This window comes from Cavia porcellus, unplaced genomic scaffold, assembly GCF_034190915.1.
Source record: "Cavia porcellus strain 051 isolate PalLab524CR breed Dunkin Hartley unplaced genomic scaffold, mCavPor4.1 scaffold_136, whole genome shotgun sequence".
Classification (NCBI taxonomy): domain Eukaryota; kingdom Metazoa; phylum Chordata; class Mammalia; order Rodentia; family Caviidae; genus Cavia; species Cavia porcellus.
The window spans coordinates 485,355-512,196 of NW_026947619.1; the positions used below are offsets into that span (position 1 = coordinate 485,355).

Genomic DNA, 26,842 nt, shown 5'->3' on the forward strand with positions numbered 1-26,842 from the left:
TTCGTCATCACTATAATTATAATGTTTCTACTTGAGTTTCCTTATTTATGATGTAAAATAACCTGGACAATAAATTTAATGAATCCATCTAGAGACTATAGGAGTCACTGTGCAAGGCCTCTTCTATATACAAATTTGTCTCATCTTGACACACATACAGGCAGCAGGTGACACTCAGGAAACTGCCTTCTCTTATATAGTGTGCATACATGAGTGCTCAGTCTATAGAAGACATAGAAGATCCACCAAGAACAAGACTTTTGTCTGCTCAGGATGCAGTAGAAGAGGCACCAGACTGTCTTCCATGCAATTTTGGAGACTGTGGTTGGGAAGGAAATAGACACCACGTTCAGTAATGTTGACCAAGGAGGAAATCCTGCCAGTGTTTTTCCAGATGATGTTCCAGTGAGTGCAAAACTATTTCTGATCAAAAACTCTTCTCTGTTGTATTCCATATGTAATCACATTTGGTAAATTATTATTTTACAAAAGTAATCATTTACTAAGTGATTTCCTGAATTGGTATCATTAAATACTGTAAAATACTGTAGTGTATTTATGAATTTAGGACTTCAATTTACTGTTTGTGGCACAAGAGATTGGATGGAAGGTCTTGTGTATGTTCAGCATGTTGTCTCCATTTAAATACTTTCTCTGCCATTTAAAAATTATTATGAGGTAAGATTTGATCTTATGTTTTCCTGTTAGAAAGGCACAGATAAATTGGATCAGGTTCTGTCTAAAGAACATTCCTTAATATTTAATAGCACTCTATTTTTAATTAGATCACATTCATAAGTATCAAACTTCAGATTTCAATATTGCACATGAAGTGTAACTCAATTCAGATAACAGTGTAACTCAAAGTAGAAAAGAAGGCTTGAGTTTGGCAAGTCATATTTAAGTGAAATACTCAAGTGTATTTTCAAATATGTTTGTGTTTATATTGGGTGCAACTTGCAATATCCATGTTAATGGACATAAAAACTCTTTCACTGAAGAGGATCAAAAATGGTGAATAGATAACAATTGGCTACAGAGGCTCCCTGAGATAGTCAACTTAGAATTCAACATAATACAGAGAGGAGAGCCCCAAACAGGTGAATATGAATTCTCTCATCCCAAGAAGAAATTAAGGTCACTTGCTTACCATCCAAAATACCGCCATGACTTGCTGAGGTCCCGCTGCTACTTGCCAAGCTGTCCGAGGTCCCACCACTTTGACTCACTGGAGGTGCAGTTACACTGAGTTCAGAGGTCAGTGAGACAAATGGAGGGTTGAGTTGGCAGGGTGCCTATGTTGACCTGTGGTGAGTGGCAGGAGTGGAGCCATTCTATAAATAGTGGGTCTCCAGCAGATGACATTCTGGTATCAGGCAGGACCAGTAAGTATAAGGGATAGCGGTGACCTGGCTGAGACCCAAAAAGTTATCTGAAATCAAGTCTCTACAGCAGTGGTGCCCACTACCCACACTAATCCAGTGAAACCTCAGAAGTTTGATTGCTCCAGAGGGGAGATGGAGCAAAGTAATATAGTGTAGGTCACAGCAGCTTGACTGATCTGGAGGGTAGGGGCCGCATATGCTGTCCCTGTCTGCAACTCACTAGCACACAGCAGTGTGAAGGGTCATCTAGCCAGTGCACTTCAGAAGAATTGTAACCAATAATGAAAGAAACTGGGACCTCCTGGAAGAATCAAAAAAGATGGGAATATGAAGCAAAAACAAAAAGTCCCCAAGTCCCAACCCTGAGAATACTGACCCAGGACAGGTAAATATGAAGGAGAATAAGAACAGCAAACATGCAATATCAGACACAGAGAGACATATTAGGACAATATCAGACTTAAAGAGATATATTCAGGACATCATAGATGAGTTCAAAAGTGAAATATTTAGCCAAATAAAGTAAGATACAAGAAGATTAATAAAAGAGATACTAAGCACCCCTCAAGCAGACACAGACAGAAGGGAGGAACTCAAACAAAGAGCAGAACCATTTAGTGAAGAATATAAAAAAAAAAAAGAATACATGAAGCAGATTCAAAAAGATCACCAGGAAATTAAAAACTCTATGGAAAGATGGCAATTCAGCTTGAAAGAAACAAAGGATAGATTATCTGAAGTGGAGGACAATTTTGCAATGTGGGAGTTGAAAGGGAAAACTTTTTTAAAATAGCAAGGAAACAAGCATTAACAATAAACAGGCTAGAAGATGACAAAAGGATCCACAGCTTGAGAATAAAGAATATGAATGAAGAACCTGGGGTACAAACAACAGAACTACAAAGGCTATTCACAGAAATAATTAAGGAAAACTTAAGAAACATAGGAAAAGGAAATGATATTCTGTTATATGAGGCATATAGAACTCCAACCACCTACAACCAAAACAACTACACCCAGGCATATAATAATGAAGAACCCTGAAATTCAATATAAGAACAGAATATTAAAAGCTGTGAGAGATAAGAAACAGATAACTTATAGAGGAAGGCCCATTAGAATAACAGCAGAATTCTCAACACAAACCATCAAGTTAAGAAGAGCCCGGAGTGAAATATTCCAAGCCCTGAAAGAAAATAACCTCCAGCCCAGATTGATATACCCTGCTAAACGGTCTCTAGAAATTAATGGAGAAACAAGATTCTTCCAAAACAAAGGGAAACTTGGGAAATTTGAAACCACCAATTCAACTGTACAGAGAATACTACAGGCATTCAAGAGAGAGAGAAAAGTACTAGGATTCCAGGAACAGTGGCAGAGAGGCCATAATGAATGGAGCAGAAAATGGAATGAAGAAGGTAAGCAGTCAACTGATGGCAAAAAAGAGCTTAACAGAAATGATTCAGAGAAAATTCTATTCAACACTGATATGTTTGATAGTATCAAGTCTGAGAGTTTAGGCAACTACACTGAAGATGACAAGACTCTAGATACACATTCTGGTTTGATAACTGCTTGGTTTTGAAGTTCTATACTATATACAAAGTTGTGTTTTTATTAATACTGTTATGTACTGATACATTCAATTATACTATGTCTGATGATATAGCCAATTCTACTGGAGATAACAAGAGGCAAGCCAGGAACCATGGTAGAACACTTTGTACAATGGTCTTACATGTTTATTTCATTTCATGTGTTTATAGGAATATGGTTTTTTGCCTGGCTTTGTTTTGTTTTTCCTTCTAATATAGAAAGGATAGAAATACATGTTAAGACTCATGCATGTGTAGAATCTATAAACAGTTTATGAGAACTGATCTTATAACACATGATGAAATGAACAGATACTTTGAAGAAAAAAATGAACATGTGGATACCTGCATGTATGTTTAAGTGTATAGGATTGATAACCACGTTACTAAGTTTTTGTTGGACAGTTGAGCAGAACTATTTGCAGTCTCACTGTTTGAATTCCCACTTTACATGTTCCATTTTTGTATCTTGAACAACTATTTGTAAAACAAAAATATGTAAATGCTAACTAGTGATTTCTTACTGTTTATTTTTTCTCTGAACATATGTATTATTTCTACCTATTTTCTGTTTTGTTTAGTCTTTCTTAAATAAAAATAAAAAAACTCATTTAAAATTATTTTTATAAAAATTTTCTTAAAAATTAGAGCAATATGGATCTAATATGTTATGGATTAAGAACTGGTGGCCATCTGAACACCAGCTGGATTACATCAGCCTGGTGCTGAGCATAGATGTCCCGCCTGAGGAAAGTTGCTACCATAAATAGACTTGGATAAGGAGAACCTATTGCTTTGAGGAATTGTGGGTTCTCCTATGAGTAGCTGTTTGAGCTGTTAGTTCTCCAGGAGAAGCTTTGGTCCTCACATCAAGCATTGCTTTATGGCTCTGGATGGGAAAACGTGTGCCTCTTGGTCTCCAGCATGAACTTGTTATGCTAGTTTCCTGGCATGTACCATACTGTGCTTGTTGGAGGAGGAGCTCAAGGCCTCTGTGTCACTCATGATGACTGTGGTGCCTTTTGGGAAGCCCAGGTCTTTGTTGTGAGTGTGACTTCTCAGCTCCAACATAGAACCCTCATCCCACCAACACAGTTTTTTCGCCCTTCTGGCATAAATTTTCTAGCTTGTACCACTGATCTTTGGGCCTTCCTAGCATGGATCCATAAAAAAAGACTGATATGAGTTCTTCTTGTGGGCTCTGGACCTTCAGCTGGACTCGTGGGAGGTATTGTCATGAGCTCTGTGTTTCATCTGAACTCATGAGGTTCATTGCTGTTGGACTCAAGTTCTTGGCGAAATATTCTATGTCTTTGGTGTTGTGGATAGATTTCATGCATTTTTTTGGGTTAACTCCCAGTGATCATCATAAATAACATTATAAACTCCATGTCCTGATTCTAATCATTCTCTGCACAACCCCTGACTCCAACATCGTGCCATGTAGTTATTGTGTTACTTAGTTTCCTCCCATTGCAAAATAGCCAGCACTCAAAGTTAAAGGAAGAAAGGTTCATTTACCTCACAGTTTTTCAAGGTTGCAGTCCACAACCAGTTCACTCCAAGGCAGGATAGCACATGGTGAATGGACAACATTTTAGGGCAGTGGAAAACAGCAAAGTCAGCACGAGCTTCTACACAGAAGCAGAAAGCAGAGTTGCTGCATTACGTAGTTAAACTAACCTTCTTAAGTTGACATAGTGTATCAAATATTGGAGATAATATATACATATTTAGTTTAACCATGTCATAAAATTTTTTGAAACTCTGATTATTTTGCAATTAGAGCTCAATTTTATTTTAAGTACGTACTTTTAAAATGCAAAGGAGGACAAGAGATCAACGTTTTGTCAATTGGAAAATAGTTTCTCAAAATTTATGTACTTTAAACTTTTATCTTTTGAAAAATCAATATTTCCTTGAATCTTTAAAAGATTGTCTGTTTGTGTTCATGGTGAAGTCTAAATTTACACTGAAGTCTAAGTTTACACTCTGCTCATTATTTAAATTTTCACAAATACAAAATGGCATGTGTTGGACAAATACACTATTACTCAAGTAGTCTAACTGTTCTGAAAATTCCACTGAGTTTAATGGCTGTAAATGTTGCTTCTTCTTCCGTTATCCTCATGAATTTTGACTGATGGTAAATAGAGAAGTCTTTTTCACCTTTGCTCTTCTGCTTCATGATGGGGGAGAAAGAATTGTGCCACATGAACTGATGTTCTCATAAAAGTGTAAATACTGGTGGAACTCCAGGTGATAGATTACAGCAGTATACAAACTCATGGCATGAAAAAGAACTAAGTAGTAGGAAAACAGGAGAAATTGCACAATTCATAAATGTGTTATATTTCTGCAGTAATCTTTAGTACCTAATATTGGATATTTGGCTATAGCACAATTATTTGTACCACAAGCAATGAAGAGCTGGTGTGGCTCTGAGTTTCGGTGTTGTCTGGTATACAGACAACACAGTTAAACAGGGAAAGTTCTGTGGTGAAAATTTTAATCATGGGCCTGTCAGATGATACATTTTACTATTCCATTTTGGAAGGTGCCACAACAATAACATTAAATATTCTAATGCAAAGAAATAGCGACAGCTCGAATGGTATCTATATTAATGACTTATAGACTAAGACTTAGGAACAAACTTCCCAGGAGAAGATGGCCCCTGGGATGTTGCTAACCATGGAACTGAATTAAATGATGGTGGTTCCACCTTAAGAAAATGACACTCCCATATGCTTTCTCACTGGTGTTTTTCTCTGGGTCACCAGACCTCAGATGTGGAGCCGAGGGGCTAATGGTGGAAAACTTCTCCAGGGACATGAAGCAGACACTGATGACTAAAACTGGAGCATCAGAGTGTCCACCTGAGTCAAAGACATTGTCATGCCAAAGTACAGACACATAATATATTTATAAACCTGCCCCACACTGCAAGTTTTATTTTAGCTCAGTCTAAAGCATTGCACATACATCTAAGATGCTGCCTTTGTTTGTTCTCTTACTTCTCCTGCAACTTCCTATCTTAGTGTGTACTTTTGAAAATGAAGCCTGTCTTCTCCAAAGGAGCACCAGTGTGCGCAAGAATGGAGATGTAGTGATTGTGTGTTTTTTGCCTCTTTACTACTATATCTACTATACTGGTATCTTTCGTATAAAGCCAACTACAGAATTCTATTACATTCCGTAAGTGTCTTCATTTACTTCTCTTGTTGTGGACAGTAGGATAGATAATGTGTGAGGATCTGTGGATTAATTCAACAATATTCTCTAGGGTGCTATTCTGTTCTGCCCACCCACATGTGTACAACAGGCCTGATTATAAATTTTTCTTATTCTTTTTTTTATATTTTTGAGTGTGCAAGTGAATATTCTTTTTTGTGTGTTTCTAGCGTATTGTTCTGACTCTTTGATCCTGAAAGGGACACCACTTTCCACCATATTCCATAGTCCGTGTCCTTCTTCTTACCTAGATAGTACTGCATGATTAGGCAATGTTCATCACAGTTGAAATCCTTGGATTGAATTGAATGATAAGTGGCTTTTGCCAAATATTCTCTAACACAATGAAGGATTTGCTGATGTTTCTATAACAATGCAAAAAATTCCTTAAACTTTTACAGGTTTTCTTCTTATATTTCTACCCTTTCTGTTTGGGGAAAGTGTTTCCTGTGAATATTCAGTAAGTATTTAAAATATAGTTTAGGGTTCCTTGGGATTCAGAAAAGGCCCAGAATAAGGCATAAACCATGTGTGAGACTTCTTCACCAATGTGGTTCTTCCTCAGTTGGATGTGTGTATCTTCACTATTCAGATTCTATCTCATTGGTATCATGCCAAGCATGTGATTAAATAACGGCTTTTATGAGGGTCAGAGAATTCTACCAAATAGCTTGTGCTTTTATGAAAAAAAAGAGATGTCTTTGGGATAGTGATAGACTGAGTCTTAAAGAAGATTTTTGTTCCATAGTGCTTCTCTGGCAATTATCCACATGAAGGATTAGAAATAAATACAGAAAGATCTCTCCTGGAGTGCCATAACCATGTTGTAAAAGTTAGTCGTTAGAATGCTTGGGCACAACCTGATACGAGAAGAAACTCACTGTTAGCCTGGCCAGCTCCCAAACAGTTTCTTTCTTAGCTGTCCAGAAGATGAAGATATTTATTCCATCAGGTGCTTGGCTAGGTCTTGGAAGCTACAGACTCCTTTCTTCTGGTCGTGCACAAAGTAAGCCACTGCCACTTTTTAATCAACTGGATTTTAAGGGGTATCACTGGTAGGAGGACTTTAGAGTCTCATCTGTAGAGAGGACACTCTGTCCTGACCTTCCCAATAAGAACCTTGAAAACCATGTGAAGAGACTACTCAGCCCTGGAATTGAAATTTTACGGCTTGAAGCTCCTCTAACCTGGTTATATAACTTTTTCTGTGTTTTCTCTTCTGTGTAATCATGTATGTGCTAACTAACAGCTTATTGGTATTTGTTTTAGTGTTTTTACCTTGGTGATAAAGGCATTTGTTACTTGTGACATCAGGCCCTTACATTAACCAGTTGTGACCATAGTTTTTTAAAGGCAAGAACATATTTGGGAATAGAGAGAGCAGAATAGCCTTTCACTTTCGCAAATGGGATTTCTACCTATTTCATACTGCTTATAAAATCCAGAAGTTTGCTTATATTTTTATTACTTGACACTTTCCAGATATTCACAGAGTTTTCAAGATAGGCACTTACTATTCTGACTATGTTACCAGCAATTTCCTGGGCTCAAAAATTCCCTCTCCTTAAGTTTCTCTACCAGCTTGCATTACAGGAAACTACATTATACTGTGAAAGTGTGTTTTTCTTCCATCTTTTTAAAAAATGTATGTTGTTACTGAGATGCTTGCTGTAGAAGGTTTGATTCTGCTTCTTGATACTGAATGTTTCTTGCTAGAAACAGGTCAGAATTTTTGGATGTTTTTAATCAAAGAATTCTGCTCAAAATCAACTAAACCCTATGAAAGGATTAATTACTCATGCCATTTATTGAAAATATTAAGAAGGGTTTTATTTGATCAGTACATAACCTTCAGTAGAGAATGCAATGAAATGTGGTTTATTTAGGAAAGTGTGTTCTGAAAGGGGTATGGACTAATGTGCATCTAGTGCTAATCAGGAGAATAGAGGCAGGAAATCAGGGAGTCTGGATAAATCTGCCTGAGGATTCTAAGTGTAACAATCCCAGTATGATCAGACATCATCTGAGTATAGTGGGGAATGTGAAACTGATCAGATATCAAGCACTGTCAGATTTCAAGAGTAGTTCAAGCATGTAGGCTCTGCTTCTATTCCTAAGAAGAGAAGATAAGGTACCCACTCTTCTATTGTCCCCACATATGTTCAGGGAATCAGGTAGCTTTTGCAGTTGGACTCATAAGCTGTGAGCTCTGTCAGTGGCTAAACAAGTCACATTTTAATTTGTATGCCCAGGCTGATATATCTACCAGGTATGAGAGTTTAGGGACTCACAAGAGAATTTTGATTTTTGATAAAATCAGAAAGAAAAGAAAAGAACTTTTGAAAAATAAAAATGCTTATACATAGGTAATTTATATACTTTATACCAACCATATATTGAAGAATCTAATTTTAATATTTTGCAGGATTATATTTCAAATTAGTATTTTGCAGGATCATATTTCAAATGCAGGAGTCACAATATTTATGCTAATTCTTATATGTGCATAGTTTATGTACTTTCAATCTATCATAAGTCAATTCTCAATTTTTTTGAATATTCCAGCATTTCCAATTATTTTCTATTTTCATTTTAAGGAGGATAATAGAGATATATAATATGTAGAGGAATTCTCCCTGATTAAATCTAAAGAATGTTGAAAAGTAAAATGGCTGTGTTCAAAATTATCTATTTTTTTATTATTGTGCACATTATCAAACCACATCCTGCAATAAAATAATGAGCACTTTCAAACAGTCATTTAGGCAAGCAAGGTTACCTTAACCTTTACATTGGAAAGCTGGACTAAGTTGAGGTAAAAGAAATGGCAGCATTTTGATACACAGGCATATTCTTAACATTTGGAGTGATTTTATTGAGTGTATTGCCTTAATTATTTTACTTGATTACTAACCTTTCATCAACTTTTGTCTTAGGAAAGGCCTTCTAATTTGTAAAATAATGTTTTTTATATTAAGGAAAGGAAAATATTCTTGATTAGGTATTTTTAAAGTGATTTACTAGGCTTTTGCTGTAGTAAATGTTTTTACATAAATTATGCCTTTAAGAGGAATAGATATGACCATGTAGGCTGGAGAAAATATCCATAATTTACCTTTTATTTTTCCTATTTGCAATGTATCTGTATGTATAATTTTGAAAACACATTTGTGTTAAGACTATTACTTGTACATTTTAATTAATTAGTATTTAAATTTTATTTTGCAATGCATCTCAATATATAATTTTGGGAATACATTTTTAAGATTGTTACTTTTACATTTTAATTAATTGTTTAGTACTTAAATTTATTTTGAAAAGCATTCTCAATTGGTCCTCACATTATTTTTGCTATCAATAACATAATTTTATAGTGAAGTTCTATATAGATATTGTGATAAAAATGATAGATGGTAATGAGATAGATATAGAGCACATTTTATTGACACATTATTTATTATCTGTTCCACTGATGCACCTATATCTTTATTTGCTTTTTCTCTAGATACCACACTCCTTTTACTTTCTGAAACGGTTTAACTACTTTTTAGACTTTAAACATTTTATAGTACTTGTGTAATATGTGTTATTGATATAAAATTATCATTTAAATATTTATTAGTGGCTAGATTGATAGAACTGTTTAACATCAAATTTTGGGGAACATTCTCTTTAGTGCTTTTTATCTCTTTACCAAAACTTTAAGGTATTTAAAGTCTTCTTGTAAGTTTTGATAAAGTCTTTGCAATACTACATATGTTTTTCTTAAGGAGTTTCACTTACCAATTTTATACTGTAACCCTTTTTATTCTAATTTACTTAGATTTGTTTGGAGCCTGTACTAGAATATTTTTCTACTTTTTAGGTGAATAATATTTTTCTAAATGATTTAGATATGCCTGCTTTTCTCTTCAGTTCTATTTTCTCCACTAACTTGCTGAATAAATTCTAAATAAATAATTTAGAAATTTCAGAGTAGTGCTAAGAGATTCTGATGCTAGCAAAGAAAAATTGTTTTGGAAACTTTTTCAGTGAAAACACTCTTGATATACAGCTTTTGAGGATTTTTTTCTACAATAATGAAAAAATATTGCACTTTGTCTTTAGTAATTTTATAGCTGTATCAACATAAATCTCTCAGCAGGAGAAGAGTGGATAATTGTGTGAGGAATTCCTGAAAGAGGATGAACTTCTATGCCAGTGGTGCCTCACTGTTTTATTCTTTAACCAAGTCTAAGTTTTGACTTGAAAGAACTTAGTTTTATCATTAATTTTATCATTAGTTATTGCATTCAATTCTATATATTGATAGGTGCAGTTTAATATGCACATATATATATATATGTATATATATATATATATATTACCTACACATTAAATCAAGCATATTAATGTATCATCAGCCTAGTATTTCTTCACATGCATAAGAGTGAATAGCAATTATTGGGATACATTTAAATAATAATATTAAGAGAATTTTTTTTACCTAAAATGAAGTATTTAAACAGAAATGGATGCTTGTTAGTACTGAATACCATATGCAACTCAAAAATATATTATTTTTCACCTTGAAAACTGAGAATATTTTAAAAATGTAACATTTTATAAAGATCTGCACAGTTCAATTATACAAATTTTATTCTGAATTTATGTAGGAAGGTCATGTTAACTGTATAACAAATACAACAGTTATTTAAGCAGCTCTTCTGGGAATTTTGTAATGTGACTAAGCTCCTTTATGAGAAATTCACCTCCATGATTCACCTAATTCCAACTGTCTTCCAAAAGGTCAATCTTCTAATATCACCATGTTCACACTTAGGTTATAAATACGAGTGTGTGGTTAGAACACAACATTCAGGTCATAAATGTTATTGTACTGAACTGGAAGATAATCATTGATTGAATGTTTTCCCTAAGGATCTCTGTGCTCTCCATGCAGGCTTACACCCAGCAACTACCAGAACTACCTAGCTTTTACTTTTGCTGTAGAAGAGATCAACAGAAATCATCATATTTTACCCAACATTTCTCTGGGCTATGAGTTCCACAATTTCATTTACAGTCATTGGAGGATACTAGAGAATTCCTTCATTTTGCTCACAGGACAACATGAGATTCCAAATTACATGTGTAGGAAAAAAAGCAAGTATGCAGCAGTATTGACAGAAATTCCATGGCAAACCTCGGTTCAGATAGGACCACTGCTGGAACTCTACAAATTTCCACAGGTGAGGGTTGCTGCGACAGGAAATGATGGAAACACATATATGATGGTTCAGATAGCAGAAGCAAAAGGTCTAAAAATGACTGCAATTGTTCTTTCAAGTGGTACAGTGTGAAAGAGTCTATACACAGAGACTTCCTAGGTTATAAACAATTTCTTTTCCTTATCATGTTCTGGGCCAAAGTTGCAAAGAAAGAAGGAAAAATACATTTCTTGGATGCCTGAATGATTCTTTCATATAGAAAAATCTGCTGTGGCAGATGATTAGAAAGATGGGAAGCACAGGTTTTTCTTTTAAAACTCATATACTAAATACATATTAGAACTAGTATTGCTTTCCATCAGCACCAGTATATTACCCAATTTTCTTTTAATTTTAGATTTCCTTTGGCTTGTTTGATCCTACACTGACTGAGAGTGGCCAGTATCCTTCACTCCATCAGGTGGCTCAAAAGGACACACATTTGGCTGTTGGCATGGTATCCTTGATGCTTCATTTCCACTGGACATGGGTGGGCCTGCTCACCACAGAAGGCCATAAAGGTCTTCAGTTTATCTCAGATATGAGAACTGAAATGGACAGGGGCAGAGTCTGTGTAGCCTTTGTGAAAATTGTGTCAAGTGTCACTGTGTCATATCTCTCAGCCATGCAGAAATATGATATCTTGACTGCAGATACATCATCAGTCAATGTGGTGGTTATTTACTATGATACAGATAGTCAAAATGATGTGAGCTACAACATAGTTCAAAACTTAATGACATGGAAAGTCTGGATGACAAACTCACGATGGCAAGCTGACCTCGATGGAAGAAATTTCATACTTGACCCCTTCCATGGGGCTTTTGTTTTTTCACAACACCATGAAGAGATTTCAGGTTTCAAAAATTATGTCCAGGAAGCTACCCCTTTCAAATATCCAGATGACACTTACCTCTTTGTGTATTGGTACAAGAATTTCCACTGCTCATTCTCTGAGCCTGACTGTGCATTGAAGAACTGTACACCTAATAGCTCTCTGGCTTGGTTGCCCCCGAGTCATTTTGACACAGCCATGAGTGACAGGAGTTACAATATATACAATAGTGTGTATGCTGTGGCCCATGCCCTTCATGTGATGCTTTTTGGAGAAGAACAAGGACCACCAATGAGAAATACAAAAGTGATGATGTTTTCCCCATGGCAGGTAATGAATCTTCCTTTGAATGGAATGCAGTGTCATGAAGGTTTCTCTCTGTGTTCTTCACCCAAGAATGTTTGTACCATTTCTAGAAAATACAAGGCATTGTGTATCACACCTATTACTGAGGAGGTAATTCTTGATTTGACTTGAAATCACCCTCCATGAAGGACCACTTGCAAGGCAGAGGAAATAAAATCCAAGCTAATTGATTTGGTCTAAAAAGTGTCAATGCCTCACCCATTTAAACATGTTCTGTGATTTTTAAGTATATCTGGTAAACTTGTAGACACTTACAAAACTAAGTTGGGATGGGGCCAGTGATTTACCCCAGGAGTATAAGCAACTGCCTAGCAAGTGCAAGGCCATAACTTCAATACCTGGGTTAAAAAAATTGTTTCCAAAACTATATTGGGCTAAACCCAAAAATACATGTAATTAAACTTTATTTAATTCTGCAAGCTCTTTAGTTATTGCTGGACTCATGTTGTAGGTAGACTCTATGAGAATACTCAGACAATGAAGGGAGTGTGATTTTCTTTACTTTAAACAGGGTAAAACTAAACAGAACAAAGAAAAAAATCAGATCAGAAGAAAACAATGTAGGTGACATAGATTTCAAAGCAAGAGAACAGGAGATCTACAGTGGGTAATGTATCTTGTTTTCTTCTAAATAGTTGTCCATATCTTCACACACAATGAATTCATACAAAACACAATGGTATAAAACTGATCAGAACAGAGTAATAAAGGCATTTCATGCCTTCTAAACCAGACAACAGGAAAATCAACAATGACTTACATAATGTCTCTTGTTCTCTTCAAAATAGCTGTGCATACCTTCATGTATGTTGAAATTAAACAATTCAAAACAGACTAAAACCACTCTGAACAAAGAATAAAATCATTACTGTATTTTACAGTATAATGATGTGGAATCAGAAATAGATAAAATAATGTCTCATTTTTCGTCAAAATAGCTGTTCATTTCATCATGCATAATATAATTGGTTTTCACAAACTGTTTAGGAAAAATTCTAGGCATGTATAAGTCTATACACATGTACCTATCTTTTCTGTATTAGAAAGAAAAACAAAACAAAAAGAATAAAACAGGTTACTAGAAAAACAAGAAACAAAAAAGACAAATAAATAACAGTACCAAAGAGCCCAAAACAATGACAATACAGGCCTTCAAACCAAGGTGGTAGTAACAGAACTAAGGTTATTATGTTATCTAGTGATCTTCAAGAGTTCCTAAGATCACCAGACACAAACATGCAAAATTGTTCCCATCCTATGAATGTTAATTGTTTTGTACCAAGAACTTTCAGAATTTGTAACACAATCATCCTAGCTATCCTAAGTGTATTTATACAAGTTTAGATATTTTTAAAATTTCCCTTCTTTTTTATTTTTTCAACTTTTCCCTGAGATATTACTTCTTCTTTGAGCAAATTTTTATCATTTCATTCTATTTATAGAAGATTTTGTATCTTATGTACTCTTACCATTTATTACATAAGGAAGAAAACACAGTATTTACACATGAGAATTAGATTTATTTTACTTATGAGAATAGTTTCAAGTTGCATCTATTTTAAAGTCTAATAGACTTTAATTTAAGTATTTAGAATTTATTATAAATATCTCAACATGATACTTTTTTATAGCTGAGCAGTGCTCCAGTTTATAAAAATACCACATCGTTTTTACCCATTCCTCAGTTGATGGGCGTTTATGTTGTTCTAAGTTCTGGCTATTACAAATTGTGCTGCTATAAACATGAATGCACATATATCGCTGTGATATGATATTTCCAGTACTTCTGGGAACATGACCAGAAGTGGAATAGCTGGATCAAATGGGACTTCCAATCCCAGTTTTTAAAGGTAAGACCAGACAGGTCTCTACAGTGGATGCACCCGTCTATACTTGCACCAGAACTGCAGAGGAGTTCGTTTTTCCCCAGAAATCTCTCCAGAACTTGTTGGTGGTAGTTTTATTTATCCTGGACATTCTTTCAGGAGTGCAATGGAATCTCAGAAAGGTTTTAATTTGCATTTCTCTAATGACACATGATGCTCAACACTTTCTCATGTATTCATTTGCCATTTGTATTTCTTCATCTGAGAAATATGTATTCACCTCAGATGCCTATTTTTGGATTGAGTGCACAAATTTTGTAGGTATGGTTTTAAAAAAAATTCTTTATATGTTCTAGACCAAAGACTCCCCAATCTACAGAAGCTGCAGCCAAATACTGTCTCACTCAAGCATCAGCATCAAAACTCCTATTATTCTCAATTGTTCTAACCATAGCATATTCAGGACAATGGACTATTATTTATCACCAATACTCGAAAACAGCTCCTATAGATAATATGTAGTGGAAATGGGCAACTCCCTTCTTTGTCTGAGGGACAGTTAACTAAGATTATTTTCAGAATTCATGGGTTTCCTTTTTGTTCTGTTGGGGATTTCTTTCAACATGCAAAAACGTGGTAATAAGGTAGGATCCCAGTTATTGATCCTGGGAAGTGTTTCCCTTGCTGTTTGATTTTTTTCATGAGTTGTCTACCTAACCCTATGTCTTCAAGATTTCTATCTAATTTGTCTTTCAGCAGATTTAGTGTTTCTGTTTTAATATTTTGATCTTTGATCCGTTTAGAAATTAGGTTAGTATATGATGATAGGCATGGATCTAGTTTACTTTTCAGCATATAGATTGCCAGTTTTTCCAGCACCATTTATTAAAGAAACTATCTTTCTTTTATTGAACGTGTTTGACACATTTATCACAGATAAGGTGGCTGAGTGTCTTTGTATTTGTAATTATATCTTCTAATCTATTCCATTGATATTCAGGTCTGTTTTTTACTACCATACCATGCTGATTTTATTACAGTAGCTTTGTAATATAACTTCGAGTCAGGGATTCTGTTGCCCCCTGCCTTTTCTTTGTTTCCCAGACTTGCCTTTGCTATTCTAGGATTTTTCTGGCTCCAGACGAATTTTAGGAATGATTTCTCTAGATCTCTGAGGTATGGTAGTGACACTTTGATTCATATTGAGTTAAATCTGCATGACAATTTTGCAGAATAGCCATTTTCACAATATTTGTTCTTCCTATCCATGAACAAGGAATGTTTCTCTATTTTCTGAGGTCCTCTTCAATTTTCTTCCTAAGGGTATTTTAATTTTCCTGAGTGGATCTTTCACTTCTTTTGTTAGATTGATTCTGAAGTATTTCTTTTTTTGTGGATGCTATTGTGTAGGGTGTGATTTCTCTTATTTCTCTCTCAGTGAATTTGTTGTTTGTGTATAGTAATGCTATTGACTTTTGAGTGTTAATTTTGTATCCAACCATATCACTGAATTTATTAATTATATCTAGGAGTCTTTAAATGGAATTTTGGTGGTCTTCTATGTAGAGTATCATGTCATCTGCAAATAATGATAATTTAACTTTTTTCTCCTATTTTTACTACTTTTATTTCTCTCTCTTGTCTAATTGCTTTGGCTAATATTTCCAGCACACATACTGAAAGGAGTGGTGATAATGGACTTCCTTGTTTTCTTCCTCCTTTAGACAAAAGCTTTCAGTTTTTTCCATTTACTATGATGCCTGGCTGATGGTTTGTCATAGATGGCTTTTATCATATTGAGATAAAGACCATCTATTCCAATTTTTAAAATTTTATTTAAGAGGAAAAAGAGAAAAACACAAAACAAAACAAAGTGGTGTAAGGTTACACATAATACAGAACTACAAAAAAAACATAACAGTAAGAAATCACCTATTAATAGATTACATATTATCATCTTGGAAATAGTTGAACACAGCTGTTTGCAGTCTCTCTGTTTGAATGTCTACTTTGTATTCTTTGATACTGTGATGTGAGCAACTATTTACATCTATTCCAATTTTATGTAAGGTTAATACCATGAATGAGTATTTGACCTTATCAAAAGCTTTTTCTGCATCTATAGAAATGTCCATGTGATTCTTATTTTTGGATCTATTGATATGAGATTAAATTTATTGATTTGTGTATGTTGAGCCATCCCTGAATTCCTGGGATGAATCCCACTTGCTCGTGTTGTATAATCTTCTTGATGATTTGCTGCACTCTGTTGGCCATTATTTTATTGAGAATTTTTTACATTTATGTTCATTAGGGAGATTGGCCTGTAGCTCTCTTTTGTGGTTGGGTTTTCCTCTGGTTTTGCTTCCAGGAATGAGTTAGGGAGAATTGCTTCACTTTCAGTTACATTGACGATTTTGAGGAGGGCCAGAATTAAGTCTTCTTTGAATTTCTTGTAGGAATCTTCAGTGAATCCTCCCAGACCTGGGCTTTTCTTTGATGATAAGGTTTTAATTACATTTTCAATTTCATTAATTGAATTTTGGATGTTTTACATCTCCTTGATCCAGCTTTGGTAATTCATATATTTCTAGAAATGTGTTCATTTCTTCTGTATTATCAAGACTGTGAGAGTAGAGGTTTTCAAAACAGGTACCGATGATCTTCTGTGTTTCCACAGGGTCTGTAGTGATTTCATTATTTTTATTCTTTATTGCATGAATTTGAATGTTTTTCCTTAAATGTTTTAAAAGTGTTGGCTAGGGGCTTATCAATTTTATTTATTCTTTCAAAGAATCAACTGTTTGATTCATTCATTCTTTGTATTGCTTTCTTAGTCTCTATTGCAATGATTTGTGCTCTGATATCTATAATTTCTTCCCTTCTTTGGCTTTCAGCTTCACTTGCTTTTTTTTTTCCTCTGTGTTTGAGGTTTAGCATCAGGTGGTTTCTTTGTGTTCATTCTGTTTTTCTGAGGTGGGTATTCACTGCAATATATTTTCCCCTGAGAACTAACTGCTTTCATTGCATCCCACAGGTTCTTGTAAGCTGTATGTGTATTTTCATTTGCTTGTAGAAATTGTTTAATTTCTTCTTTAATTTCCTCTGCGACCCACTGATTGATCAAGAAAATATTATTCTTTTTTCCCTGTTTGGGGTGGTGGTTTGCAGTTTCTTTTGCCATTAATTTCTAGTTTCATGGTGCTATGATCCAATAAAAGGGATGGGATAACTTCAATTCTTTTGCATTTACTTAAGCATGTTTTGTGGGCTAGTATAAGGTCCATTTTAAAGAATGTCTCATGTTCTGCTGAAAAGAAAGTGTATTCAGATGTTGCTGGGTGGACTGCTGTACACATCCACCATGTCCATTTGTTCACAGGTGTGATTAAGTTCTGTTATTTCTTTGATGATTTTCTATCTAGTTGATCTATCTATTTGTGTCAATGGATTATTAAGGTCTTGTGTTATAATTGTGTGATTACTTATTTGAATTTTTATTTATATTAATGTTTATTTTGTATATCTGGGTTCTCCCAAATTTGGTGCATATATATTTAAGATTTTTACCTCTTCCACTTGAAGTATGTAGTATCCTTCTTCATCTCTTTGGATCATTCTTGGTCTGAATTTCACATTTTCTGCAAAGAGAATACCTATCCCTGCATTTTTGGTGGGGATTTCTGTTTTACAAAGTATTGTTTTTCATCCTTTGATTTTCAGCATATGAATTTCCTTTTGAGTTTGATTGGGTTCTTGTGTACAGTACATGGTTGGATGTTGTTTCTTGATCCATTCTGACAATTGGTGAACTTCTTTTAATTGGTGAACTGAGTCCATTTACATTAGTGGTTGTAACTGATATGTATTGGTTTATTTAGTACATGTTACGTTTCTGCTGTTGATTCTTTACTTTTCCACTCTGTTCAATTGTTTGCCTTGCTTAGTGGTTTTTTCCTGTATCTATCTAGAATATATTTCAGTATTCTTTGCAAGGTTGGCTTGGTGGTCATGAAGTTCTTCAGCTGTCTTTTTTATCATGTATGTATCTTGTTTCTCCATCAATTTTGAAGGATAGGTTTGCAGAATACATCAGTCTGGGCTGGGAGTCATTTTCCTTTAGGATCTGAAATACTTCACTCCATGCTCTTCTTGATTTATTTTTTGTGTTGAAAAGTTTGTTGTGATTCTGATAGGGCTTCTTTAATAAGTAATCTGTCTCTTTTCTCTAGAGCTTTTAATATTCTGTTCTTTTGTTGAATTTCTGGGATGTTATTATTATATGTTTGGTTGTAGTTTTATTTTGGTTATTGTTATTTGGAGTTCTATATGCTTCAATATATATTTTTTATTTGGTTGTGGCTATTTGGAGTTCTATATGCTTTCTATCTATATCTCAGTTTCTGTTATCATGTTTGGGAAGTTTTCAGCTATTACTATTGTAAATAGCTTCTTGTTATCACTTGTGTTGTTCCCTTCTTTTTTCATTTATACTTATCATTTTTATGCCATTTTTCTTTGCAACATCTTGCTGTTGTTGAATTTTTATTGCCTGATTCCTTGTTATTTTTAAAAGATCTTTTCTTTCATGTTCACTATCTGCAATATTGTCTTTGAGGTCTGAATGTCTATCCTCACTTTCATTGAGAGGGTGTTGTCAACTTTTGATGCAATTTTTGATTTCCTGTTTACCTCTTTGAAATCTGTTTCATGCATCCTATTTGTTTCTCATATTGTTCACTCAAGGTCTCCATTTTTTGCATTGTTCCTCTAATTTTTTAACTTCATCTTCTTTTGATGCATTTGGAATTTCTTTCATTACATTCTTACTTCTTCTTTCATCAGGAGATTATTTCTCTTCTGAGTTTTTTATAGCTTCTCTGAAATGTTTCTTTACTTCAGCTGTCATCATTTCTGGAGTTTGGGGCATATGGATTAAATTTTCTTTTATGTCCATGTCTCCTAGGTTTCCTGGGATGGGCTAGAGATTTGAGATTGGATTTTGCTCTTTCATTTTGTCATTTTCCTGTGTTCTCTTAGGGAAACCAAAAACAAGGTCTCAGTTGTTTCTTGGGTTGAGAATATCTATCCCTATTACAGGAAGTTTCCCCAGTTGCATGGAGATCCTTAGAGAGACCTCACCAAACACTCTCATTGTGGTCACCTGACAGGGCCTTACCAGTCTCAGAGTGACACACCAATACTTCCCCATAGGATGGAAATCACCTCATCTCTTTCGGCTAGCAAGGTGGAACACAGGTTGTTGGAGTCATCTCAAGGGTGGCTGGTTGGGGCTCCAATAGCCCCAAAGGGATCTTCTCTGGTGTTCTTCAGTGATGTGTGGTACTGGAAAGGGCCTTACCAGACTTGGAGCAACAAGTCAATGCTTCTTCATGGGCTGGAAATCACTGCACACACTTTCAGCTCACAAGGTGGAATGCAAGCAGCTGCGTGCTGCTCAGAGGTCACTTGGCAGAGCCCAGTTAGGCCTAGAGGGAACTTCCAGTGCATCCTCTGGGGATGTGGGACACTGGATGGGGTCTTGCCAGTCTTGGAGCAATGCACCAAAGCTTCCCTGTGGAAAGGAAATTTCTGTGCACACTTTTGGTTTATGAGGTGGAATGCAGGCTGCTACTTTCCACTTGGAGGTTGCTGGGCAGGGCCCAAATACGCCTGCAGGGACCTTCCAGCGCATCCTCTAGTGATGTGGGACTTTGGGTGGGGCTTTATCAGCCTAGGAGCAAGGCACCAAAACTTCCCCATGGGCTAGAAATCACTGTGTCCTTTTTCAGCTCATGAGGCAGAACATATGTTGGAAGTTGTGAGATTTAGATTTAATTTTACAGTTGACATTTTTTTCAAACCTGGCTGTATACCTTATTTAAATAGGAATGCAAAAAGTTAGTTTTCTGAAACTTATTGGTGTTTTTTGAATATTGTTACATTTTAGGCCTTCAATATTTATGTGCTCCAATTTAATTGATACCAGTGTTTAAACAGTTTAGTGTAAATGAGATTAGTGACAGTTAGGATCTTTCTTACATTCCAATTTTTGTTCATGAGCCCTGTTCACATAGGATGTTGTGTATCTTTTAGCTGAATCCCTTTCTGAGGAACATACAATTTTCCAATCCTGCTGGAGACCAAGTGAATTTGAATGACAGAAAGAAACTGGATTCAGAGTATGACATTCTCAATTTTTGGAATTTTCCAGAAGGCCTTAGACTTAAAGTTAAAGTGGGAATATTTTCTTTTTATGCTCCACATAGTCAAGAAATGACTTTATCTGAGGATATGATAGAGTGGACCACAGGAGTTACAGAGGTATGTTATACCTATTCATGATCCACTTCCTTAAGCACAAGTAAGCTAAATCTCTCATAGTTTTTGTGCTTCCAATTGTCCTCATGAAATAATCATCTGTAAACATTGAATAACTAAATTTTCATTTTGAAAAATAGTTGTTTATGTGTTTTCTAATTAATGGGAGAGGGGGGAATTTATTTATGTAAATATATACTTCATAGAATGAAATAAATTTGGCATGAGAATTCAATAGTTCTGTTTATGTATATAGGAAAATAGATTTATTATTGAAATTCCCAAGTAAGTAAAATTCTAAGATATTACAGTCACATATTTTTCCCCTAGATTCCCCTCTCTGTGTGCAGTGAGAGTTGCAGTCCTGGTTTTAGGAAGAGCCCTCAGGAGGGAAAAGCTGCCTGTTGTTTTGATTGCACCCCTTGTGCAGAAAATGAGATCACCAATGAAACAGGTAGGAGCATGTCCTCTGAACACATACTCACTCTATTTTAAACTCAATCTACTTCTTCAGGAAATGAAAAAAATCTTGTAGAGGACACTGATGACAAAATTCTTCCTTCACTTGTCAAATTTTTTCTTTTATTCAGAGATACTGCATGGTTGGAAAATACATTTTCTCTTTTGAAATTCACTCTAATTCATTTTATTTTTATTATATTCTTATTAATCTTTTTGTTCTTTACTGCCTACTAAACCAAAGTGCACTCTATCTATTTTCCATGTCCCAGCTACTCTTATTTAATGTTAGTGGCAGAATATCTGCAATGTGCCTCATATTGACCCCCAAATTTAAAAGACTTGTCTCATCTCACTAATTCTCTGCAATAACCCTTATTCACTGCTCCACCTGGCCACACTGACTTACTTTATTTTTTGTAATAAAAATTAGGCAGATCAATTTCTTTTCAGATATATTACAATTACAATTTTAGAAGGGCAAAATGACAATTTTCAGCATCAACTCCCAACTCTACAGATGTTTAACAGAAAAAGTATGCACTTTTTGTTCTTTGAATACAGGCAAAGTACCCCACTGCATAGCAAATGATAGAGATGCAGTAACAGAATTGAGGATGTAATACTAAAGGAGTAGAATGTTCCTCTCAACAGCTATGTAATCCATAAATACAAGCATACATTCATGACTATGAGGATAATAAGTAATTTTTAGAATAAAACCCACACGACTAACTACTTCAAAGGCTAAACCTAGTAAAACAGTTTCTGAATGGATGATTTTATCCATAGAGTGATAATCACAAAACCCTCTGATCCAGCTTTCTAAGGTATATGGTACTGAGGACAAGGAGCATGGGAAGACTGGCAGTGCATGCTGAGTTAAGAGTCAGGTCAGTGGATCAGTTGGTGGTTATCCAGAGCAGGATGATGTTTTAGAGATTTTGCAATATCCTAAGATGTGACTCATGGGAAAGGGTGTCAAGGATAGGTGATTTGTCAGTCCTGAAAACTATTTAGTAAATTTCAATGCTTGACTTCAAGAACACGCTAGTAGTAGAGGAATGAGGACAATGACAGAGAATAAAGGACAGGAAAAGTGGAGGAAATTTCTGAATGCTGGGGATATGCTTTAGTATCTGTCCAAAGCATTCTTGCCATGAGTGACCTGCTCCTGATCACCAAACATCACATTTGGAGTAAAATGTGAGGAAAGACTATATTTTGGCTTGGATAAAACACCACTATAATTGGATCCAATAGAAATATGATTTATTAAAAAGCATCAGTAAATATTTAGAGGTATGCTTTTGTTAAATCAAGTACAAAGAAAAATTAATCCTAACTGTAGACATACTAACAAGTAGAGACCTTTGCAGGCCTGCCTGGATCAACGTTTAAGACATATTTTTAGGTCAGGTACACAAGACTACTGAACAACTTGTAGACAACCAACATGCTCCTTCGAATGCATCAAAACAGTCCTGTTTCAACCACTGACATTTGACAGCAATTTAGATTTTTTTTGCCTTTTTTCATTTTTCGTTTTTATCGGTACCAGGGATCAAACTCACGACTGCATGCTTGAAAGGCAGGTGCTTATGCCGCTGAGCTAAATCCCCAGCCCCTAGCAATTTAGATTTTGATAGCCAGTTTTCACAGAGTATTTATTCCCAACTTCAGTTTATTGTAACACTAACTCATGGTAAACAGAATGATAATTTTTCAAACCACAACTTTAAAAGAACAGAAATGGACATTTAAGCTCGTCTCATTAAAAATCTTCACTCTAACATTGATCAACGAGCTTGAAAAATGTCTTTCATTAATTGAGGTTTGAAGTGATTAGTACATACCCTGATGTTTAAAAGAAACATCAAGATGAACATTACTTACTAATAAAGAAGTAGGAGAAAAAGTCTCTAACTATCTTTCAAAATTTGTGTTATGTAATCCTGTAGCACACTTTACAATTTGCGGTCCATTAAGAAGAATGAGATAAGAACTTTCTGTATCATACTTCTGCCAGACATGGTCATGCAGTGAAGAAAACTAATGAGAATCTGTGTCAGAAATTGAGAAACATGGATGATAAGATTTTCCAGTAATATTAGTTTTTAACTACAAAATTCATGTAAATGAATAAAATTATTCTGAATTTCCTAGTTATTCAGTACAAGACTATTACAAAAAAGAAACCTGTTTCTGCACCTTGATCATACGACATTCATATGTAAAATTTGAAAAATAATTTTGCAGCACTTCAAAATCACTATGTACCAATATAAGTTGAAATTGTTTTGCAAGATGCCTGAATCAAATGATTGAAACATCCCTTTGAAAATAAAAATTGAAGAAGTGGTTTTAGAAAACATGTGTAGATGGAAAGGCTCAATAATGGAATTAATCTCATTCAGTATACTTCCTCATATGTATTTCCCTGGGACAGAGAAATTTATGTTGGCTTGCTAATATGAGATTGTTCATAGAATATCTGGGAATCATTTTAAAGATTTGATTTAGATCAAGTAAATGAAGTAAGTAATAAAGGTAGATCCCTTATTGCTTGTAAAAATAAGAGCGTTTTTACAGATATTCCCACATTTAAAAGGATAATAAACAGCAAGTAGCATTACTTAGGAATTATTGTTTATATACCATTCTTTAGTTTGTGCCTAGAATACAATGGAAGAATAAGATGTCATGATGCATGCTTGGTATTCAGGTTTCTGGGAGGCTGAAGCTAGAGGATTTTCAGTCAGAATATATCATTGGCAACATAATGACTTACGGAGATTTCTTTTTCTTTCTTTCTTTTTTTTTTTTTATTGATACCGGGGATCGAACCATGACCACCTGCTTGCAAGGCAGGTGCTTATACCACTGAGCTAAATGCCCAGCCCTGGAGATTTCTTTCTCAAAATAATAAAATTTAAAAGAGTTGCAAATATATCTCTGGGAAAAGTTTCTGAGTTCCATCTCACATTCTGAAAAAGAAAGGGAAGAAAAGGCAAGACATGAAAAGTATCAACAAGACACCATTTACTTCAAGCTCACTGTGTTTCTGTGGATGGGACTGTGTAAAAGAAATAAACTGAGGCAAGTGATGATTTTTCTTTTCTTTTTTTTTTTTTTTTTTTTAGATATGGAGCAGTGTGTGAAGTGTCTAGATCACCAATATGCCAACACTCAGAGAAACCACTGCTTGCATAAAAATGTGACCTTTCTGGCTTATGAAGATCCTGTGGGAAAAGCTCTGGCTGGTGCTGCCCTGACTCTCACTGTCCTTACAGCTGCTGTCCTTGGGCTCTTTGTGAAGCACCAAAACACTCCCATTGTTAAGGCCAACAACCAGGCTCTTAGCTACACCCTACTCATCTCCCTCCTTGCTTGTTTCCTCTGCTCCTTACTCTTTATTGGCCGTCCCAACACAGCCACCTGCATTCTCCAACAGACCACATTTGCAGTTACATTCACGGTGGCTGTTTCCACTGTCTTGGCCAAAACCATTACTGTGGTGCTGGCATTTAAAATCACTGTTCCAGGTAAAAGGATGAGGCAGTTGCTGGTATCAGGGGCACCAAATTCCATCATCCCCATCTGCTCCCTGATCCAACTCACTCTTTGTGGCATCTGGATGGGGACAAATCCACCCTACATTGACACAGACACACACTCTGAACATGGCCACATCATTATCATGTGCAACAAGGGCTCCCTCACTGCCTTCTATTGTGTCTTCGGATATCTGGTCTCCCTGTCCCTGGTCAGCTTCATGGTAGCTTTTCTGGCTAGAAACCTGCCTGATACATTCAATGAAGCAAAGTTCCTGACGTTCAGCATGCTGATGTTCTGCAGTGTATGGGTCGCCTTCCTCCCTGTGTACCACAGCAGCAGGGGGAAGGTGATGGTGGCCATGGAGGTCTTCTCCATCTTGGCCTCTGGTGCAGGACTGCTGGCATGCATCTTTGTGCCTAAGTGCTACATTATTTTGTTAAGACCAGAGAGAAATTCTCTTATTGGAATCAGGGATAAAACACATTCTATGAGAAAGGCGCCTTCCTATCATTAAATATATTTGCTTTCTAATATAACCTGTGATCTCAAAGTCAAAGCTGAACCATGTGTGAAATCAGACACTATATTTTTATGTGGGATTTAGATCCTTAGTAAGTAATGCACCTTCTTTCTCTATTATCGTCATGGTCACTAGAAACTGCAACCCTCCTTTTTAAATTAAATTTTATTCCAGATATTTTGTTTAATTCAGTTAAAATTTACCCATTGATTCTATGGTTACAATATTCACTTTTATTCGGTCCTTTTTTTAGTTTCTCAATATTTTTCTCATTTTAAAGTGGCATAAAATCTCTTCCTGTTTATTACTGTGTTTCTGAATTTTTTTTTTTATTTAAGAGGAAAAAGAGAAAAACACAAAACAAACCAAAGCGGCATAAGGGTACACGCAATACAGAACTACAAAACAAAACAAAAAACCATAACAGTAAGAAATTACCTGCTAGTAGATTACACACTATTTTCTTGAAAATAGTTCCTCAAATCACAGTATCAAAGAACACAAGGTGGACATTCAAACAGGGAGACTGCAAACAGCTGTGTTCAATGTTCCAAAAACATTGATAAAGTCAGCTATTTAACACCCCCAAACACACTTGCTGTTATATCCGTTAGAGCTCTTTTTTTTTTTCCCTCTCTTTTTTACAACAAAATTTACACATCTTGGATTTTATTACTCCTTAGTGCTTATTACTTTCTTTGGGGGGGGGGAAGAATACAGTCAAATATGGCAAAACAAAGCTGTCAGTCAATACCAAGGATAGACATAGCACATGGTGTAGAACAGAGTACAAGTTTATCAACAATGGTTATCAATGTTGTCCCTTGTTTCCTTAAAAAGAATTGTCTATCTTATTAGATATTATAAAGTTGGACAAAACAGTAGAGAACAAGACCAATAAAACTTAGGCATTGTAAACATTACAGGACTTCCAAAGAAGACAATAGTCAAACCAGAATGGGTATCTTAGTGAATCTTATTGTCTTCAAAGTAGTTGCCTATGTCTTCAAACTTGATACTATCATATAGAATGGAACAGAGTCTAATCAGTCAAAATAAGATCGTGGGAGTACTACAGAACTTCAAAACAAGTTAATAGGAAATCGAAAGGAGTTACTATTTATATATCCTAATTTTTTTTGAATTTTTTCTTTAATTAAGACAAACATAAGAAATGACTAAATAACTTTTTTTGAAACAATAAGGGGGAGATTGAGATAAAACAGGACATAACAATATAACAATAGAGGTCACAGCATGACTGTTTCAATAACCTAGTACTTCACCACCTTATAACCTGACTTAATAGTAGTTACCATAGTGTCTTTTTCCTTGAAATATTTGGGTAAAACTTCATATACTCTAGCTTCAAATATTTTCATATCAAGAAGCCCAGAATAAAGCCTTTCTAATTAATGAGTGAAAACTTTATAAGGCTTCAAGGCCACCTGGTGGGAAATCATGATTACCACATACGCAAATCAATAAATGTAA

At 35.2% G+C, this 26,842-nt stretch overlaps 1 protein-coding gene across 1 annotated transcript; it reads left to right on the forward strand.

The window, feature by feature from the left end:
• Positions 1-209: 209 nt before the first annotated feature.
• On the forward strand, positions 210-25,342 carry LOC134475147 (vomeronasal type-2 receptor 116-like). Its single transcript, XM_063244524.1, has 6 exons — positions 210-352; positions 11,157-11,445; positions 11,822-12,628; positions 20,587-20,814; positions 21,142-21,265; positions 24,414-25,342. Exons 1-6 carry the CDS (start codon positions 210-212, stop codon positions 25,340-25,342), a joined length of 2,520 nt encoding a protein of 839 aa, XP_063100594.1.
• Positions 25,343-26,842: the final 1,500 nt, after the last annotated feature.